This window comes from Ochotona curzoniae, unplaced genomic scaffold (assembly GCF_017591425.1).
Source record: "Ochotona curzoniae isolate NIBS_2020 unplaced genomic scaffold, NIBS_Ocur_1.0 contig_64, whole genome shotgun sequence".
NCBI classification, from domain to species: domain Eukaryota; kingdom Metazoa; phylum Chordata; class Mammalia; order Lagomorpha; family Ochotonidae; genus Ochotona; species Ochotona curzoniae.
This window is the reverse complement of record NW_024466502.1, coordinates 23,164,611-23,187,337: the sequence shown is the minus strand read 5'-3', so window position 1 is coordinate 23,187,337 and position 22,727 is coordinate 23,164,611. Positions and strand designations below refer to the sequence as shown.

Sequence of the window (22,727 nt, the reverse complement as noted above, 5' to 3'; positions counted from 1 at the left end):
GAGTACAGTCCAGCTGTGTTCCTACCAACACTGCCAGACAGCAACCAGCAAGAGTTAGTCAGGAAGCAAAAATCACAGCTGGCCGACTACTCCAATGGATTAATTATCACTTTTAAAAACTTGAGTTTGTCAAAACAGTTTTTTTTCTTTTCAGGAATGGTTCAGAGGTGTTACATTTTCTGAATCATTGTATGCTTGAGAATGTCTCAATTTGGCCAATACAAATACTTGGCTCAGTTTCTTCAGGACTTTGTGAATATTATACTTATGTGCTCTGGTACTATTATATTTTCATAACATACTGTTGACACTTTTAAATATGTTGATCTACTTGGAAGGGAGGGAGAGGAAGAACAGGGAACAGGAGAGTGAAGGGCAGGGGGAGAGATGTTTTCCATTCACTGGTTTATTGACAACAGCCTAGAGCTAGGCTAAAGGAAGGGGCTAGGAACTCTCAAGTGTGGTGGGGACACAAGGACAAAAGCCAGCATCCGCTGCCTCCCAAGATTCACACCACAAACGTAGGTTGGAGGAGGAACAGCTGGGCCCTGAATTAGCACTCTGATGAGGGATGCAGGCTTCCGAAGTGATAGCACAACCTACTCAACTATGCCCATCCTACTGTGCACTCTTTTGCATGTGTTTTATCAGTTGTTCAATATTTTGATTAATTCAATAATCACAGATTTTTGTGGTAATTTTTTTTCTTTAGATTTTTCTTAACTTTGTATGGGCATGTGTGCTGATGCTCAAGATCTTTCATATTTCAATGTATCTGCTACTGAGTAAAACTTCCAGAAGTAGGGCTTCCTTCTTGAGGGGAGCTGCAGAAATATTATTTGTTTTTATAATTCAGTTATTATAAAAACATTTCAATTCAGCCTAATTTTCCTTTTTCAAGATGACTTGGTTTTCTTCGCTCATATACTTTAAAAATTCTGATTTTTTTCTTGAAGTTTCAATAATTCACAATATTTATTACAGACACTTGCTGTAAAAATTTCTTTTTAATCTGAAGATTTAACACTTTCATTTTTTGGGTACTCTTTCATAGCATGACTTCAGATAAACAGTATTGTCTTCAAAGTTACGAGTTATACTGAATTGGTTTTCCACATCTTTATTTCAATTGTTATAATCTCTTGGAATCAGGATTCCACCTTGAGTTTTCCTGGTGTTTTCATTATCTCAATCTATTTTTCTTGACTGTGGGAGCTACTTGATTTCTCAGTATGCTATTACAGATGATGCAAAAGTAGGTCACAAAGTTGTTTCTTTTCCTTGCCACATTTTTTATTTCACAATTTATGGTAACATACTGGAGCATGGAATCAATCATTTTTCTTGATTTTTACAGTTTCTTAAAATGCTGTGGTTGCTTGGCATGAGACTCTCCCCCATGTAACTTTCATTATTCTAACCTAGAAGTGCATGCTGCAAGATACTGATACTGAAGGGTAATTATAGCCTGATGAATCATACTTGGCCATATTCATTTCAAAAATGTCTCTCTTTTAAAACTCTAGCTCTGTTAGAGAAACTTCACAATCTTCAAAGATATTAAAGACTATTGTTCTCCTTGGAGCAAATGTCAAGAGCAGCTTTAAAAAAGTGTTAAGCAATTTGCATGGGTGGAAAGAAAGTACCAAGCATTCAAAACCACACACTGGAATATACAAGTTATGTTATGTTTGCTAAAATAGTTTTTACACAAGTCTATAATTTTAACTGCACAATACTAACAAAAGAGCATATTTTATTAACCATGTTCTTCCTTCTGCAAATGTCTTCCACAATTACAGCATGCTCATGGTTTTTTCATGCCTGAAATCTTCATGTTATCTTAAATTTTCCCACCATACAGTTAGCCAACAAATCACTTTGATTTTTCCGGTAAAGTATTTTCTTTATTTGTATCTTTTTTTGGCAACCATTGCCAATATAATCCAATTTGACGAACCTCGCTGAAATCTTTGATTAAATGTGCTGGCTTTCTTGTTGACACCATGAGAGTATCTTTTCATTTCCATTACGTCATTCTTCTTTCAAAAGTTTCTGTAGGGTCTACATTGTGCATTCCACATGCACGCTTCTGTTCAATGACTTCTTTACCCTGGCACCATCATACTTAAGTGTAGAGACACTGTAAGTATTAATTCAAGATGCTTAAGACTTATTTCCAGTGCTACTTCTCCTATGAAACCTTGAAGCATTGCCTAGCAACCTTTCCTGACACTGACTTACTACAGTAGTAATTTACATGAAACCAGACAGTGTGATTTATTATTTCATTGGTGATGCTCTCCAACCAATCTCTCTCATCAAAGACCTTACCTTATTCACATATGTATATGATTTTCCTTCCTGTTACAACAGTTAGTAGAGCTTACTCAATGTCCTTTCTGACATGGAAGGACATAAGAATTTCCAGAGCATTCTTTTCACGTCCAAAGTCCTTCTTCCACCAAACCCTGGCTATTTAACAGAGAGGAGAGAACTAAAATACCTTGGTGGCATAGACTTCATATTGCTCTCTGGCTCTTCAAACACATTAGGAGCTGCATCAGGAGTTACTGATATGTATGGGGCAGGTACGGATGTTGAACGCAGATATCTCATTTCATCTTGGAAAAGGTTGTCATCTTGATAACCCACAAAATTTTCATGATGATGCCTGCATTAAATCAAACCCAATAACTTAAAGTATGATGATAATACAAGTACATCCATTTTTAATTACCTTCGTAAAAGGAAAAGCAGCAGATGTAAACTTATAATTAAAGGTAAAGTATTAAAATAATCATAAATGTAGGCAGGTGAGAAGAAAAGTCTGACAGTTTTACACACAGAGACTACAGGTACTACCTAGTTTCAAATCTAAAGCTGAACTTGTTTTGTTTCCGTTCAGCAACTTTTCATCTTCTAGTTCTCCAACGAATGATCCTATCAACTATCCAGTTGCTTAACCTAAAATATTTCAATGTTGTATTGGGCTTGGTTCCTAAACTACAGCCTGTAATAATATGCTACTTCTTAAAAGCTATTCTCTGTTCTCATTCGTTATTATCTTGGCTTATGATAATATCTTTTCCATGGACTATTGAAATACAGGCAGTTGTTTTTTTGGATAAAGACACAAGAGTCAAATTTGAAAAATACTGGATATATGAAATGTTTCATGAATCAGGAGAGGGGCTGTACATTCTCCAGAGAACTAAAAATAAACTCTATAATTATGGTATAATTTTATCCATGTTTTACAATTTGATTTTGCTTTTCAAACTGCAACAAAGTGTTGCAACTGAAGCCCACTGAGTGATCTGTGAGAAGCCAAAGTCCAGTGCATCTGGCATGCCTAATGAGTTCCACCTTGGTCTCAAATGCACTTAGTCTTCCACTCTCATATTTGATTCTCATTCATTTTGTCCTAACAGTAAGTACTACATTTATAAAACAAAAACAAAACAAAACAAATCATAAAGCCCTGCTACACAAAGAGAACACTTTCTGAACTGGGAACTGTTGGTTAAAAAGCCAGGTCAGCAGCTAATATTTACAGGCCTTCATCTGTTAGCTGAAGAAAAACATCTGCATTTGTTATAAGAAAGGATATTAGGGAAGGTCAGTGAATACTGCATGAAAATGACAGGCTGCATCATCCCAGTCCAAGCAAACAAAACATGATGAACAGGCTCCTCTTTACTCAGCTCCACATTAGTTTCTACAACATTATCTCAAGCTAGTCCATGCACTTCTCCATTAAAAATGCTTCCACTATTTCCTCTGCCTTTGGTGTACATTTCAAATTCAGCAGGGCTATAGAGACCCACACTACCTGGCACATAAGTTCATGTTCATTCATTTGTGTCTTCATTCATTTGAGTTGCTCTTCCAGGAACTGCTTTCCACCCATAAACTGCTTGATGGATTTATGCTTAACCTTTAAAACTCTAGATTCTTCAAAAACTAAATTCAGACTCTCTTGGGAAATCCTTCCAGATTTGTTTGGGAAGATACAGGGATTTACCCTTTTCTGACCTAACAGCATAGCATACATGCACATGATTTTTTAAATGTTTCACCAACATGTCTATTTTCTCATCAGTGTAAGCACACAGAAACTAGGTTTCTTCTTAGTATCTTAAGGATCTAGAGCAACGCTGGTATCCAGCTGATGCTCATTTAAATACACAAAAATTGAGTAATTTCTACTTTGGCATTTCTCATTATTAATGGTCTTTAAAATTGAATAGTTTACTTAAGAGTCTTATTTTCTAAGATGCATTTTGTTTTAATAATAACACAGACCAACAATGTATTTCTATTTTTTAATACTATCATGAGGTATAGACTCTGCCGTTACAGGCAAGTCAAAGTAACTAAAAACATAAATTCCCAAAGTTTCTTTATTGTGCAATATGTATTATGTGGTGTAAATATTCAGTGCAAACAGTGAAATACCTTCACATGTTACTAATCATTAGTAGTTCTTAAACCAAAGGTGACAGAATAAATAACCAAGTCTTATTACCTAGCTAATGTCTGCAGGTAGAGACAAGGCATTTTCACAGGAATATCCTCAGAAATGCCTTCTTTGACGCTGGGCAGCTGGGACTGGAATGGCTTTGCAGGATGGTAACAGAGAATGCTCGGCTCGGCTGCACTGCTCAAGGACAGCAAGAAGAGTGCGTTGGCTTTAATCACCTGGTGAGCTTCCATCGTGGGTAAGGCACGAGGGGTCTTGACTTGCATTGGCTTTCTCCTTGATTGTTTCACCTGGCAAAGAGAGGCGATCATATCCTACTTCAGATTAACATTAATTTTTTAAGATAAATATTTGATTTTAATAAAAGAAATTACTTATATAACTATTTTGAAATAAGGATGGTCATTTGCAAAAATATTTTTTCATTCTTCTAATGAGCTGAAAATTCTTTTATATTGAACATAAACCACATTTCTTTTCATACAAAGCACACATTCTTTTGAGAAAATTTAAAATTTATTCAAATGCAAATGTAATGGCTTTACAAACCTGCTTATGTTTTTTCATTTTATTTGGAAGATGCAGAGAGAGTGAGAGACAGAGATCTTCCATCTGCTGGTTTGCTACTTAAATACTTACAGCAGCTGATTCTGGGCCAGGCTGAAGCCATGGGCTTAGATTTCAATTTAAGTTTCCCACATGGGTGGCAGGGACCCAAGAGTACTTGAGCCATCCTTTACTTGTGGCCTCCCAAAGTATACTGAGCAGAGAGCTGCATCAGAAGCTGAGGACTCAACTCAGGCATCCAACATGGGATGCTGACGTCTCAGGTGGCAATGTATTTGCTGCACCAAACATCCCAATTCAAAATACAATCCCCCACCTACTTCTTTCTCAATTACGCAATCAGTGTGTACTTCTTTCTCAATTAAGTAATCTATGTGTTCGTAGCAAAATTATTCAATTGAATGTTGACTTAATGAGTATGATCTAGGGTTTCCATGAGTCCTACAGTGTAAAAATATATCAGGAAAGAAAAGACAGAATAGGAGGAAAACAAAGGAGTAAGAGTGAAGAGGGAGGTCAAGGGAGAAAGATGTAGATGTGAAGATGCACAACCAACACTTACATGACAAACATTTGGTGTCTTACTTTGTCTGAAGCTCCTGTCCCAAGCAATAATTCCTTTTTAAAAACTGAAAACAGCTGACCGAGCACAGACATTAAATATTTCTGCCATACAAGCTGATTTTAAACACCACCACATGGAATTAACTACTGTAGTAATACGATCATAAGGAAAGTTTATTTTACTTTTTAAAAATAAGGTACAGCCAAATCATTAACAGAATAGCCCTGGATGAAACAATACCTTCTCCCTTGCAGCAGCCTGTTTTTCACGAAGGTATTTTTCTCTGCAGCGATCACAAACCAGATACCAAGTGCTTCCTCCTATGCCACCATCACCACAATTTCCAGCCCATCCTCCACAAAAATGCCCAATGCTATTGTAGCCTTGTCCACCAGCATACCGGCCACAGCCTTGAAATAAAAAAATAGATTGAACACTCTGAGTATCCTTAATCATTTCAGTCTTACTACTTAAACATCAATGACAGAATTACCTTATAAAATTAGCAAACTATTCAAGCAGGTGTCTGACACTTATCTCTCAGTCTATTTCAGAAAAAAAAAACACACTTTATTGAATAGCAATTAAATAGTGCTAAAAATATCAGAGGTAGTCTATTTCTATATGGCTTACCAAAAGAAATATATGACAGGAGTTTATGTGTAGATCTACTTACATATGTTAATGCAACTAAACAAAAGCACAAGAGATTCTGTATAACCACATACTTCTTAAATATTTCAGTTCTGATATGTAGAATGCAAAAATTAATAAAACTTACATTTGGCTAATACTGAAATATCAATGTTATAGAATTCTTACATTTACTTAAAAATACTTGAGTAAATACTTAAAATATTCAACTGTTATCATTTCCAAGGGAAACTGCTCAAGGAAATCAGTACGATTTTTTTTTAACAAAACATCCACTAAAATAAAAATATCCAGTGTTGTATATTCTTTGCATAAATGGGCACACCATGATTTCTGAAACAACTTAGTGGTACGTTGAGTATTTAGTCCTGAAGTACTTTGAGTAACACAAAGTATTTTTAAAGATAAGAACTATTTCAAAAGGTGTTATATTAAAATGGTATACCTCTGAATTACCTGACCACAACATTCAAAATTGCTTCACCTGTTTTTCTTAAAACCATTATTAATAAAATGGCAATTGTAAAATATTGTAAGATGCTATACATTCTGGAAAAAGTTTTCCTATATTTCAACAGAATCATTCAAAGAACAGGTAGGTAAAAGTAACCCAGCTGATTTAACAGCCCACCACCACCCACACACAGTAATATCGTCTACCTGGGTGGGCTTGTCTCATGTGATAGGTCACTGGGTATGGATGGGACTCTCCACACAGCTCACAGATGGTATCTTTCTCTGGTCCTCCTACTGCCAGCTGGGCCATCTCTCCAAACAAATTGCCCCTGGGCCTAACTTCTGTCTTTTCCTTTTTCTTTTTCTCCTTCTTGGCTTTCTTATTCTCTTTCTCACATTCTTTCTTTTTAAGGACTGCACAAGAACCAGGACTTGGGAAAATCATATTCTGGGAAGCAGCTTTGATAGTTGCCAAAGAGATATCTTCCCAAAAAGCCACTAAATGTTGTAAAGTCAAAGGAAGAGGAGATTTAGACTTCATTGTATGATGCACTGACATTTCAAAGGCGGCTTCTGTTTTCCCATCCTCACATTTTTCATGCAGAGGTGGCTCCTTCAGCATTGACAGCACCTTGTTTTTGTTGATGCTTCCCATCTTAGATATATCTGGTCCATGGGGTGCAATATTAAACATATTCAGTGCAGATGATATTTCCAATGAGTGTCGATTTTTTAATTTGGTTTCCTTTTCCTCTGTAGGTTGTTGGCTGTTTAAGCTGCTCCTTATGGGAGCATGTTCTTTGGACAGATCAGGATTAAATTTTAGGAAAGAAGAACAAGCCATTGCATCGTGCACGATGCCTTCATGCCACAGGAAAGAGGCGAAGACTGCTCGGGCACACTCAGCCACGGAAGGAGACATGGCTTGTTTGGCTGGCTCCAAAGGTTTGGAGCCATCTCCTTTAAAAAGAAAACTAGATTTTTCTTTTTTAGGCCTGGTGTGCCTACTGGTACATTTTCTACTTATTTTGGGCGATGCTCTCATTTCTTGCTCATCTTTCAATGGTGCTTTCCCTATGCTGAAATGAACTTTGTTGGAGCCTTCATCCATACTCTTGAACTCGCTTTCATCACAGGTGCTGTCTGTTAAACTGTTTGTTTTTAAAGTACTTGAAGTGCAGACTTCAACCACCTCACTGTGCAGGTTTTCCTGTACCACATGGGGAGAGGGAGCTCTGTTTTCAGATCCAGGGGATTCTTTAGGATCTTTTGGTACTGATTTTGGTTTTGGTGATGTTGAACGTCCCCTTAGAGGTTCTGTGATTGGCATTTTCTTCTTGCGCAGGGCATCTGGGTCCAGTGTGTAAGAGTCAGATTTGGAACGTTCCCGAGGAGGATCAAGTTTTGTCTTCACAGAAGCAGAGCTTTTCTGAGGTAGATTTTTATCATGTGGTGAGGAGGACCGTGAGGAACTTGCGCCGGAGGGGCTAGACCTATTGGCTGGAAGCGTCTTTGGCTTAGGAGATGACGATCGAGACCCTGGTCCTGGGGACTCAGCTCTAAGGCTAGAAGACATCCTCCCATCAGATTTCAGCGTCTGTAAGGTGTTATGATTAGGGGATAGCGATCTGCTGTGGGAATCTGACTTCAGCTTGGCAGCATCAGACTTTAACATGAGAGATTCTCCAGCAGATAATACTTCTGTGCCCCGTGGCTTCTTTGGATCCATAGCTGTCCGGCCCATCCGCCCATCAGGTTTAAGTGATCTGCTGTGTTTAGAAGACAGGTCTGGCTTTCCTGATGTAGAGACTGGTCTAGAAGGTGTTGATATATTTCCTCGGTCACCTGTGTAGTTCATTTCATAGTGAAACTTGTTAATAACTCAACTTACTGATAATTTAGTACTAAACATTGAAGCAATACATAGCTACAAACTTCATAGTTTATTATATAAAAAAAGATTGTTCTTAAAAATTTTCTGCCATTATGCAACCATCACCACTAAAAAGTGCTTTCATACATGTAAAACAGACTCAATATGGTACCTATGCAAATTATCACTGATATCTGTATCTCAGTTTTAGTAGAAAAACTAACATTTGACTTAGGGAAAGCAACTTACACATAGATGCACTATGTCATTTCCAAGTGTTTAAATGAATGCATTTAGGCTATTCAAGAACTGCTTAGAGATCACTGGATCCGGATGATTCAAATTTAATGTATGAATACCTGAAGGTTAATATTTCAATGCAAGTAATTCAGGTAGCTTATTACTTATAAATAGGTTATATTCCAGTTCAGTAAACTTAACTGGTTGGAACCCAGAACTCATGTGTATTGAGTGTAAGAAATGCCAGAATTCTCAGAATGAGTAGCATGTGCCTGAATTGTGGGCTCTTACACACAAGGAGGCTGGAGAATGACAGAAAGAGGATGAAAACAAAAATATCCCTCCTTTCTAAAGCAAAGCACTAGACAGTTCTACAGGGATGCCATTTGATTTTAGCATCTCGGCCCTCAATCCGCATCTCTCCTTCTTACTCTCTGATGCTTTTAAGGCACTAGAGCCAGACTGTCTTAGTTTCAAGCAGTGTAACATTATGTTTCACCCTCACAAAAAAAAACACCAAAAACCCTAAATCCAAATTATTCCCATTTTTGGTGGAAATCATGTTCAATGTGAAGAGGGAAGAAATGCGAAGGAAGCACTTAAGTGGTATGATCAACTGAAACCCACAAATATTGATAGAAGCATTTAATAACTTGAAAGAGGGTTCCAGATCATTTAAATGAATTTGTGAACTGCAAGTTATTATAATTTGTTAACAAGGGATGTTTATATATTTCGATAATGTAGGAAATTAATTTTTTCTAGCGTCATGCTATCTATCTTCCTTATGGAAGGTCTGAAATGATAGGTATTTTTGTCTGATTATTCAATGATGTAATGTCAAGAATGGCCGTGGAACACAACAAATGTATGATATTTGTTAACTGAATAATAAATCTCTATTTTCTTAAAAAAATTTTTTTCTTTCTTCAGATTCTCTGGAAATATATTCAAAATGTTGCCTCCAAAGGCTACAGGGCAGAATTAACAGCAGTGATTTTTGTATAAGGGTTAGTTGCTTACAAGTTGAGTAACCATACAGTACAAGGACATGGCAAACAGCCTATTTAGTGTGCGCTGATGAACTGAATATTTCAGTCACAACACACTAATGCTTAGGAAAATTATCTTTGGTGACTAAAAGGAACTTAACTGAACATAGTACTATTTAGTATCTTTCAATGCTTATTTTGAGTAGAATTTGGTGAAAATTCCTATAAAAATGATCTAAATATTGAGACAGGAGCGATGAACAGATATGATCATGGTAGGTAAATGTTTTCAAATTATTCAAAAGTCATTTAGGAAACTATTTCATATAAATTGACTTATGCTACATAAATAGCAGTTTTTTTGGTAAACAAATCAATTTAATTTGGTGGAAATAAACATCAGCTTAGCCATGGCCACTAATATGTCTGTTATTAGTTTGAGAATTGGAAACATCTCCTTTATCATCACACGTATTTCACAAACAGAAAGAGAAAATGCATCTAGACAAATAAGTAATAAATATTTCAAATTTGGTACATGTCTTTAAAAAATTTTGTGAACTAAAAGAAACCTTTTCCTATCAATTAAATGGGCTCTTGACAAAGACTTTCTACCATTCATGTGCCTTAAAGGCTGACCTGAACACCTGATACAGGCAAAATCCCATGCTGATGATATAGGTACTCTTCTGAGGGTACAGGTATTTCCTCACAATGGAAATGTCCCCTGTAGCTGGCTGAAAAATGGAGTGTGTCATATCTGGAATGACGTTTGTCAAATGTAAGCACAAACATCTGAGGCACAAAGAAAGCATACCCCCTCGCTATACCTCTAGTAGTGATCAATATCTTCAGAACTGAAGGGAAACATCTGCTAGAGTTCAGTTGAACAAATAACAGCAGAGGTGCTTTTTCCTCTTTTTGAAAATTTTACTTTCCCATAATATTTTTAAAAAAGAATTTAGAGATTGTTATATCCTTAAGTGAACTAATCTATGATAATTTTTAAATTGAGTTTCAAACATTCTATGGCCTGTAGTAAACCTTAGCCATACATAATACCTTTATACTCATATTTTAACATCTGTTTGTAATAGGCAAGTTTAGGTGATAGTAGGCAAACCAGTCTCTAACTTCAAAAAAATCCTGAATAAATGGAAATTCATTATGTTCAAGCAAATTAAATGTTTAGCACACATTCATTAAACGACTAGTGCTTTTTTTTCTATAAGAAACAATCATTCTGAGTAGGATATGCGGGTTTATACTTTTATGCTCCCCAATAAAGGATTACTGACATTTTATCAAAATTTTTCCCATAAAAAGCTAAAAGGTAAAGTGAATTTTACATCACATAACAGTAAAATGAGCTCAAAAATAAACTGTCACATATATCTTGATAGATTATGTGCTTTGCACTTTACATAAATATTTTATTCTGACAAAAATGAGTTTTAGAACTCTAAAAATCTGGCTTATTTTTTCTTTATTTCTGTTTTAGTTTCTAAGGGCTCATTGAGTTTAAAACATAAGTAACCCTACTACTTAACCTACAAATATAAAATACATGCATGTAACTAGCATCTACTGAAAAATTGCTATAAGTTACCCCAAATATATGAAATTTTAAATAAGATGATAATTTTTAACTTTAAAAAATGAAATGAGATGAAAATGAGGTGAATTAAAACTTCTTTGCTGACACTTGTCATGTTCCCTAAGAATGGCCCATCCATGGATGCACGCATACCCACCCTTCAGTTTGTGAGACAGAGATGAGAGAGCAGAGGCAGGCCCAGCTACACCATAATTTTTGTAAATGCGCTCACGAGAAGCAAGGTTGCGAGATGGAGATTCTACAGTGGAAAACATTGGCAAAGAAGCAGCACAGATTCAATGGAAAAAAAATTTAGCAGAAAACACAAGCAAAAACAAAACATTTCAAATGGTATGCAACTATACACTGTTATTAAAAAGTTTATATTCTGCTATTTTTCAAGTTTATATTTCTCTAAAATTAAAACGAGATATATCACACTGATTAATTTAATAATCTGCTTTTGACGTGTCCTAATGTGACACCTTTCTAACTTGCAAGACTTTGATAAATTTAATGTGAATATTTCTTTTAAACTAATCTTTAGTTTTCTTTAATTTGGTTCTCAATTACTGATAAAATAAAGATTATCAGTAAGTAATTTTTAAACAGTGGCCTATGCAGGTTAACCTACTGTCATTTGCTCTCTGAATGGACCCACTGCTTTTATTTTCTAGTATGTATTTAAGATTGGACCCACATGAACATTTCTGTTGAGTTACTTTCTAAGTGCCAACCCCAATATTCAGTGTTTGTTCTGCAGATCCTACGTTCACAACAGTTGTAACATAAGACAAAGACAATTTATAGGTCATCAGAGAATGTTAGACACACTAATGATTCATCCGTGCAGAAAATAAGTATCTAACAATAGTTTTCAAAGCATAAATAAAATCTTTCAGTAAGTTAAAAAAAAACCTCTTATCCAAATTTGAAAAGGACTCACTATTTAAAATTTTAATTCATGACATTTAAAATAAAGTTCATCATATGAGTTCAAATGCATTTAAGTAACAGTAGATAACTATCTCAACACTACCAAAAAACAGATGAAACATACACTCTTCTAAAAATACCAGAAGTACTGTTTTTGACTGACTTATGGTTTTGGCTAAGATGGATGACTCACATCTATAAACGTCATTCATTGCAAGACATTAAGTATATCTAAGTCTATTATATGTCATACATCATTCTTTGTATTGTAGACCTAGTGATAAGCAAAATCAAACTCCCTGCATACAAGAACTTATGCTGGAATGAGAGGAGAGAGAATGAACAGATCTACATTGTATCACGTGTTTATGGACATGGGAGTCATAAGCATATAGACATCATGTAACTTCATACAACTGGTTCAGCCCACTTAGGGAGCAAGGCCTAGAAGAGGTCAAGCCCCTCAGACATTCCTGGGAAAAGGAAGAGGTGATGCAGAAAGGAACAGAAACAACCAGGCAGAGAAAAAGGCAGGCAATACAGTGTTAGGAGAGCTCTTCTGTCAAATGCTGTAGTAGAGAAGTACAATGAAATCCCAGGATCCATAACTGAATTTGGCAGGACATAGGCACAGAGGACAGAGGAGCTGTTTCTGTGAAAACGGATTAAAATTCAAAATATGGTGTATTCATAAAAAGACTAGCTGGTGTGGTCAGAGACAGTGACATACATGCCACAATACCATCTTAATCTAAGTTTTTTAAAAAATTAGGATTTAGATATTTGTGACCATCTTTCTTTCTGAACAAATCTGTTTAACCCCAAAGGAATTGGATCCCGCAAAAGGGAATCTTATGATTTTTAAAATCTCATAATACACAGTCTGGCACAACAATCATTAAATAATTACAAAGCAGAATGGAGCTTTCATTTTTAAAACATGGAATGGAAGGGTGTAACTCCACAGTGGAAACTCCAAACTCCTTATTTTACCAAGAGTTACGGCTGCCTGTGTAGGGCCAGTCTCATGACTTGGCTGCTGCAACTACTGAGGTGTAGATAAAGCAGGACAAAGAAGCAGGGATTCAGAAGAATTCTGTGTTAACTGGAAGCATCCAGGCTCAAGGACAAACTCTAGGCCTTGACGGCTATTAAAGTTACAGAGCCTTCAGATGTGTATCCTGAGGTGGGACTTGGAATGGATAAGAAACATTTTTTACAAATGGAAGTAAAAAAAATATATACGTATATATATTATTATTAAGTAACTAAAGAAACTAAGCTGGGATTAGAAATAACACTTGCCCTGAATTAAATTTGTACAAAATTTACTCATTTTTAATCATAGTCTGATAAGGTTGGAGTCAACTTTTGAAGAAATTTGTATTTTTTGTTTTAGAAATTTGTATGTTTCAATTAAAAAAGAAGTAATCTGAAAGAGGTAAATGATATCTGTATAGGAAAGGGAAAAATAAAGCTGGAAAACTTTTTATAAATACTAGACTGGGAATAAATAAGCAAGCTCATTATACTATATCCCACTAGATAGACAAAACAATCTGAATTATTTAATCAATTTCCATAAAATTCCAATGTTTTGAAAACTTCCATAGGTAAGTAAAGAGTAACGTTAAAAATGATTTTTCAAAAATCAAGATTTTTGCCCCAGTCTCTAATTTTGCCTCATAAAGAGCATAATTGTTTCTTTTTAAAACAGGTTTTATTTATTTACTTAAAGGGCACAATTAATCTTTTAGTTCATCCCCTAGAAGGCTGCAATGGCCAGGGCTGGGTTAGGTCAAAAGCAGGAGCCTGGAACTCTACTCAAGTTTCCCATATTAATATGGGAATACAAGTTCTTGGATCATCCTACATTGTTTTTCCAAATGCACTAACAGGGAACTGGATCAGTAGTGGATTAGGTGTGATTTGAATTCGCATTTAATGCTGGCAAAGCAGTATGGTTATTTAAGTATCACTCTTTGTTTTAGATTCCAAGTATCATGTTCCTTGGGTCCCTTCATTTTCTAAATAAAAACAAGCTCACTTAAAAAAAAAATCCTCAGGGTTAATCCACCGTTTGCAATTTTGGCAAGGCATAAGTAAGTGTAGGTTCAAAACCTGGTTGCTCTGCTTCTGCTCTAGCTCTCCGCTAAGACAGCTAGAAAAGCAGTGGAAGATGGCCCAAGTACTTGGGCCCCTGGCACACATATGCAGATCCTGGCTCTTGGATTCCACCTGGCCCCAGTTCTGGTTGTTGTAGTCATTTGGGGCAGAGAATCAACAGATGGAAGGATTCTGTTCATTGCGTTCTCTCTTTGTAACTCTATCCTTTAAATTTTTTTTTTACTTCTTTTTATTATCATTTTATGATACATTGCCATTGGCTCTGAGATTTCCCTTATCCCCTTCTCAATTCCTTCCCCCTTCACTGAGTTTCCCTTTAACATTACTATATCATAGTTCATCATACTCAGTCATATGTCCATCATTGCGGGCATGGACAATGGCAGAGAGTCCAGCATCCTATTGTCAAGATAAACAGTTTAATTGGGAGTCCATCTTTGGAAATAGAGATGCATACTGCATTGTATCCTCACATCTGGATATGATAGCCTGCATTAGGGTTACTGTACATCCCCTTATATGAAAAGCCACAATACAAAAATCAACAGGAATAAAAACAGAAATTTGCAACACCATGAAGTTAAATAACATACTACTAGATACGATAGTCTCCTTTACAGTTACTATACATCCCCTTAAATGAAGAGCCACAAAAGCAACAGAAAAAAAGAAATTAACAACACTATGAAGTAAAATAATATGCAATCAAATGACTAATGTGTCGCTGAAGAAATGAAAGTCCTCATACCACTGCAAGCATATACATTCTATGTACAGAATATTTTAAATTTTATTTCTGTAATTGTTCTATTTCATTAGCATCAGAGTTGAGAAATATGTATTAATAATAATATTTGACTAATTAAAAATTATCAAATTAACATAAGATGCCAGATTATATTTCAAAACTAATGATTATTTTCTAAGGGAAAAATCTCCAGATAATTCATGATAATAATTTTTATAGAAACTCTAAAGTTAAAATGTAAAGCTGTTAAGAGTTGTCTTTGTAGAATTTACCTAGTTACTGGAAACCTGAGTTGTAATATTTACAAAACGTGTTTTTTAAATTTCAAATTACTGCTAAATATTAAAAGTTAAAGTTCAAAAATGAAATAAAAGAAGTTAGATGAACAATACTAATACTCTAATGCAAGAACTACACAGAAACTTACAGAATATACATTACAAAACCTATTTTGTACTATCTATGTAAGCAAGGTGGGATATTTGAAACATGGTCTGTGTACTCAGTAAAATTGGCCTTGCGTCTGGGTGCTTCTATTTTACCATGTCTGTTACTATGGCAATCATTTCTCCTAAGACCCGTGTGCTCACTGTAGAAGGGAGAAAACAAAGCTTATTACAGATGAGTGTTTCTGGGCTCCTGTATAGCGCTTAGCTGTGTGTTTAGCATAGAGTGATGACTATCAGTACAAGTAAAGTTAACACATTTTGTTAAGTGCAAGGATGATTATCAGTACACGCAAAGTAAAGTAAACACAGTCTTCAACACATATTGTGTGAGACAAAAGTCTGAGACGGAAACGATGCTCATTTATTTTTCTCTTCAGTACAGGGAAGTTCAGTATGAACGAGTAATCTCTGACAGCAAGAGGAAGAGCAGATGGGACGCATGGCTGTGAGACTGCAGGGAGTGTCAGCAATGAGCTTCCCATCACATTTACCTTTCCTCATATGAATGCAATTCTAGATCATTTTAAAGCATTAATGATACTGTTTAAATTCTGTTTTCTTCAGCTTTGCTAAAGATTAACAGCTGTTTAATGGAATTTAAGTCCAATTAATATTCTGTTGAGAAAAGGTATTTTTAAAAAACCCTTCAGTGTTGTTAAAAACCTGTTTTGGTTACAGGAAAGTAGACATTCAGGAAGTTAGCATCTGAGTTATGTAAGTAATGATTTCAAATTTGCTCCAAGATGGGGGTAGAAGAAGTAGTGGCACTGATAACACCACACACAGTGTGAAGTATGTCACATTATGATGAAACAAAGTCATGTGAAACCTGCAGTCCTTGGTGGACGCAAATAGGTCTCATTTTACTACGATCTTTATGATGTTTTGAAAACAGTTTACCAATTGGAATGGTAAAAAATACTACTTTGCTCCTGTGAAAACCTGCAATGATTCGCTAGTTAGAACAGAAAGAGTCTTGCCTCTTATATCTTTGCTATCACACCACCAGTGCATTCTTTCAAAAGTGTATGTGAGAATGAACAATTTGAATTTTTTAGCACGATTTTTCTGATTTTTTTTCCTCCCCTGTTCCTGGCCTATACCTTTAAAACTTGCCATATGAATGTGTCTATATGTTAAAAACATCTTGCTACATAAAACTAATAAACTAAGTCTTCATTACAACGTTTTTCATGGAAGAAAAATTATTTCACATAGAGGACAAAACTGTTCACTTGAATTAAAATGGCTAGAAATTCAAAACTAATTATTTCAATTAAATAAACTTGCCAAATGTAAGGTACAAAGACAAGTTTATCTTTTGTATAAACTGTACCTAAGATGGGTAATAATAATGAACAACAGAATTTAACTTTACACCTCTGATTCTTAAAAACAAAATCAGCTGGCATAATCTAAAGTCTAATAACTATCAAAATATTTTTGCACATCGGTAATTTCAATAAGTATGTAAGATTGCACTTTCTAAAAGCAAATAAGTCATGTATTTGAATGCAAACAATGGGTGTGCAAACTGAGACTTTCAAAAACTTCCTCATACATTTAAAGCAGGTATACACTGGCCAGTCAATGTAAGAACTGAGTGCCAAGAAGAGCACATTGTCATCCTACTGCCTCTGGTTGGAGGGGTCTAAGTAGAAGGCACAAGAGGTTACTAAGAAAAATGAACTCTTAAGTATGCTTAATTTGTTTGATTCCATTTTTCAAACTACAGTGGAAAATAATTACGGCAGAATGACTAGAGCAATTTCAGAAGACAGAGTTGTAACCAAATTGTAACTTTCAAAACGAAGAGGAAACACAATTTGAGAATATCTGGAAACCTAAGTTAATGTACCTTTTATGCACTTAGAAGAAATACAGATTGCCCAAAGTAGTAGTTTCTCTTCTGCTTACTGGTATATTGAAATAGGTTTATTCTTTTGAAGCATCTCAAAGCACAAAAATCTAACGTGAAGCAATGAAAATTATCCCTGTAACTGATGGTTACCATAGTCATGCATAGTAAAGGTTTTAAGCCACAAATACTTTTTATAACAGGCTTTAAAATACATATTTCCTGATACTACAATTAAAATAGAGACCATAAAAGTCATATAATATCATAGCTCAGAATAGTTTAAATACTTCAAAAATGTAGGAGGCCATAATACCCTAACCAAGCAAAGCCAGTCTGGGGAGTTGATGACTAATTAGTAACTGCTACAGAAGTTGGAGCAAAGCTTCAGAAATGCTTCATGCGGTAAGCAAGGCTGACAGACTTACTCTGAAGCTGAGGTTGCTGGAAGGAAAGGGGCTGTCCGAACACAAATGGGCTGTGCACTAGGGAACAGGGAGGTTTTGCAGCTTGATCAAAGATGGAAGGAGCTGGGAGATTGGGCCGTGACTGAATGGAATTCAATATGGCACTCAGTTGGTCACCTGCAGTAGGCAAAACAGTCAAAACTACAACTTGTTATTCATTAACATCCCACGGGCAAAGCAAAAGGTGATTTATGACTTCCAGTTAAACACTAAATAATCCTGGGCCGATTCAGAAATGTAAGGGACTCAAATTAAAGACTACATTCTGCAACCTATTTTTTCTTTTCCAAAAGCAAGCACCCCAATGAATCATATATAATAGATCACTTACAAAACTAAACCTTCTCAAGCCTAGTGTTTATGGCAGGATAAAGGGTGTATGAAGAATCAACGACAAGTTGCTTCAATATTGTACAAATGTAAATGAAGATCTGAGTACTGTAAAGGACATCTTATCCATGGTGCGCAACAATGAGGAATGTCACCTTGCCTCATCTGCAGTGTCTTTCATGCAGAAAATACATGGATCATCCCAGTAGTGCTTTTAAAATGCACAATCAATGAGGATGAAAGTACACATTAATAACTTAGCATCATATTTACATTATAGGTAGAAATTAATACTTCTTTTTTTTTCTCAGTTGGTACTGCCAAAGAAATTCTAAAAAGCATGAACTCTTTGGCTTGAATAGGTAACATAAAAATCCATAAATCCTATAAGATAAAAAAGAAATGTTAGCCTCCTCATTTGATGACTCACACTAAACTTAAATATGATTCTACCTTTTTCCCTTCTATCTAAATACAAAGAATTTTAAACAAAAATTTATTTTAAATGAAAAAAAATTTTGAAAGAATATTTAAGTAGGTACATTATGCTTATGAGGGGAAAAGTCTTATCCAGATGTGCTGATACAGAACACTAGAAAGCAACATTTCTCCAATCATGTTTGCTAAGTGAAATAAAATTTTATAAACGAATATTTCAATTGCAGCACCAAACGGGAAAAATTTATGAGAAGAATGGTATCTACCAGTTTTCTATTTGTATATTTAATATTTTATTAAGCACTAAAATAATTCCTTGCTCCAGGTCAGGCCAGTTTTAAAACTGGAGACTTCCATCAAAAATAAAACATAAACAAAGATTAGATACATTTCTCCAAATTTGAATTTCTTAATACTTTTTCTGATTCTACCAAAATAACATGGAAAAGTTTAGTAAAACTATATTACATTTTTAAAAAGTGATACTTAATTTTTTTTATTTAACAACAAATGTCAGCAATGCTTATTTCTGCTGAAAACTGAATTTACTACTTTTCTAAGAATTAAAATTATAGCTTTAAGATTGATTTATGCAGAAAAGGCAGCAACACTATAAGATAAGTAAAGACTGAGAGCTGGCAATGGCAGAGAGAAAAGGACAACGAAGAAAACACTATAGCATCAATTCTACACAAATATGAAGGTCTGGGTTAAACTGACACATATCAGCGCTACTAGATGTAAGTGAGGAGATCATATCCACACATCTAGGTTTCTTTTCAAAAATACTTTATGGGAAGCAATGTAGATATCCAAAAGAAAGATGTTTTACTCTATATATTATATATTGAAATAATTCGTCTTTTTCACTTGCTGTGCAAATCCAGTAGAAGGACACTGTATTTGTTTCTTGAAACTAAGCTCCTGAATTAATATAAATAAATTTGAAAGGCAAAATCATTTCCAAGTAGGTTATTTTTTCTCTCCTACCTATCATCATCATCTAACTCTGTTAACCACCGATGATATGGGAGATAATGAAGGAGCTGAGATCAGGAACACAGCAACAAGTGTGTTAAAAAGGTACATAAGGTTAGGGCCAGTTTTGGTGAAATCAAGTGTAAGTTTCCCTAAAATACCTATTGCCTTGGATCATCAAGTGTAAGTTTCCCTAAAATTTTTGGTGAAATTAAGTGTAAGTTTCCCTAAAATACCTATTGCTTGGATCATCTTTGATGCTGAGCTCTTCAATGAACAAAGCCCAAACTGCTATATGCATCTATATTTATAAGGCTTAGGCTCGTAAACTTTTTGGTTTTACTATACATCCCAAATCCAATATAATTTCATGGTATTTCTAAAGCAGCCAAGAAAATAGAGATGTTAAAAAAAAATACATGTTTAATAAGTTTCAATGTAATAATATTGTAAAACATTTAAACATAATAGTCTGATTTCAAATGGATCATTTAGCAAATTTCTCTGTTGCTCATTAACATTACTCTCCTAAATAAGAGGCCATGTTAAAAAAAATTTTACTAGTGTTAGCGATAGAATTTTTAGGATGTAAATTAAGTGCCTGTAAAATAATAATAAAAAAATCCCAATTTATACCTGAAAAAATACAAAAACTTTGATGCTTGTAAACATTGTAAATATAGGTTTCCTAGAACAAATTATAATTTAATAAAGGTGAATAGGGCAACAAAAGATATAAGAATTCACTTTCAAACACCTACCTTTATTATTTCCGAGTCCATAATCAAATCCTTGGGCGCTGCAACTTGCCCCTTTATTAAAAGCTTGTACTGAGAAAGGGCTTGGAGGAGTCTGAGAATTTTGATCCAGAAGAGCTTGTTCTACAATAAAAGCCACAGCTATTCCATTAGCTTAAGTGCTATTCTCTTTGCATACAACAAAAATTTTGAAATTATTAGAAGGCTTTATGATGGTTACATTTTAAAATTGATCTATCATTTGAATTTAACAGCTCTAAATACCAAAAAGCTTGCCAAAATCTTTGTTGCTCTCATTTACCAAATATACAGTGAAAGTTTAAAAAGAGAAATACTCTTATAGAACCAATTTATTTCACTAATGAGAAACATAACTGAACTTATACCAAAACTCACAGAAAAGGAAGTCTTATATTTGTTACTGATGTATAGAAGGGCATTTTACAAAAAGTGGATTTCCTAAAAGAGGTAAAAAGCGAACATTCTGTATTGAGTGCTCAGAAAAGAAAAGGTTGCAAAATTACTAAGCATCCAATACTAAAATCCCTTTTCATTTGGAATATATTTTAATGCACAAATACAAAAAAAACCCCCAAAATTCAATATTTAACTAATTTTCACTTACACTATACTCTCCCTACATTAAGGAATGATAAACAAGGTTATGTAAGCAGTCTAAGGCCACTATATGTATTATAATTCTTATTTCAAGAAGGAAGTAGCAAATATTTTATCATTCACAAATGGAAATATGCAATTTATAAGACAGGCAAACTAAATTATTTCCCATGAACACCCCAAATATCAACAATCACACACTGCTTTATGCTGTGTATTTGGGTTGAAATATACACTGTGTCCCACTCAATATACAAAATTACACGTTAACCAAAAATTTAAAAAAGCTAAGCGGTCATGTTAACCTCAGCTGGAAAAAAAGTGTGAAATGAAAACAAACAGGTAGAAAAAGGTAATTATTTCATTGAAATAACAAGAAAAATGAATATACATATATGTGTATATATATTTAAATCAAGATTTCTTTAAGCCAAAAATGGGAGTAGAGGAATGTAGTAGTGTTTGTTCCTTATAAATCAACTGGAATTCTGCTGTACCAATGGTACTATATGGTCTGCATTTGCAGACCTTAATATAAATAAATTAAAATGAGATAAACATGGCAAATCCAGAACTTCTTTTAGGTAACAGTAACCTAAGTTAAAACATTTCAGCAGCAGAGTATTTCTCCTGAAAAACACTGATGAACAGAAATGGACATAAAAGACAGCCTGATTCTACTCCTTCAAACTCACAATGGCTAAAAATTAAAGTGGAGTTGCTTTCATTTTAAAATAAAGATTAATTGATCTATTTGAAAGTTGGATTTTAGAGAGGGAGAAACAGACAAAAATGATCTTCATCCACTGTTTTGCTTCCTAGACAGCTGCAACAGCCAGCTCTGGGTTAGTAAACTCCCTCATCTGGGTCTCCCATGTGGGTTGCAAGGGCTCAAATGGCTATGACATTTTTCACTGCTTACCCAGGCTACCAGCAAGAAACCAGCTGAGAAGTGGTGCAGTGGCCCTTGAACTAGTGCCCATAAGGAATGTTGGTGTTACAGTGTTGTACTACCATTATGCCACGATGCTAGCACCTAAAACCTGGTCTTTAGCCTGGCATTAACGGCCTACTACCCTTCACAGAAATATCAATGGCCAATGAGGTGTTTTACAGAAAAAAGTTTTCTTGCCAAGTACACACAAGAATGTGGTCTGAGATCACCTCAGACAAAGTATCTTTTGGGATCTCCTCCAATGAACTGCCAGACTCAAAACCCTAACCATGAAGGGAAGTGCAGGTTCCATGGTCTGCCATGGAGTGCAAGTGCCAGAGCCGAGCCTCCTAAGAGGCTCAGACGGAGCAGCAGAGAGCATAACCAGGTGCACATGGAGGATATGGCAGTCTGTTGGAACCTGCAGAGGACACCTGGTACCACAACAGAGGAAAGAACAAATCAATCAACTCCCCCAGCCATATGTTGGCAGCGAAAAACAGGGCAAACAGAGACTCTAGGATGGACTATGTCAAATAGTGGTCGGCAGCAACTTCACCGTGCTTGGAATGGCAAGGTTGGCAGCAATTCGTTAACTGTTGAACTATAAAACCACTTGACCAAGACCCTCAGAGCATGCCCCACATCAGAGACCT

At 35.2% G+C, this 22,727-nt stretch overlaps 1 protein-coding gene across 2 annotated transcripts in view; it reads right to left on the bottom strand.

The window, feature by feature from the left end:
• Nucleotides 1–22,727, bottom strand: part of MYCBP2 (MYC binding protein 2) — a 208,949-nt gene that overhangs the window by 35,989 nt on the left and 150,233 nt on the right. The window contains exons 56-61 of one of the 2 annotated variants that reach the window (XM_040991267.1): nucleotides 20,523–20,642; nucleotides 17,977–18,132; nucleotides 6,933–8,573; nucleotides 5,859–6,028; nucleotides 4,532–4,776; nucleotides 2,507–2,674 (exon numbers count right to left, since the gene is read on the bottom strand). In XM_040991267.1, coding sequence (XP_040847201.1) covers nucleotides 2,507–2,674; nucleotides 4,532–4,776; nucleotides 5,859–6,028; nucleotides 6,933–8,573; nucleotides 17,977–18,132; nucleotides 20,523–20,642 — 2,500 coding nt within the window. The remainder of the gene's footprint in view (nucleotides 1–2,506; nucleotides 2,675–4,531; nucleotides 4,777–5,858; nucleotides 6,029–6,932; nucleotides 8,574–17,976; nucleotides 18,133–20,522; nucleotides 20,643–22,727) is intronic. The other variant, XM_040991268.1, reaches the window with a different exon arrangement.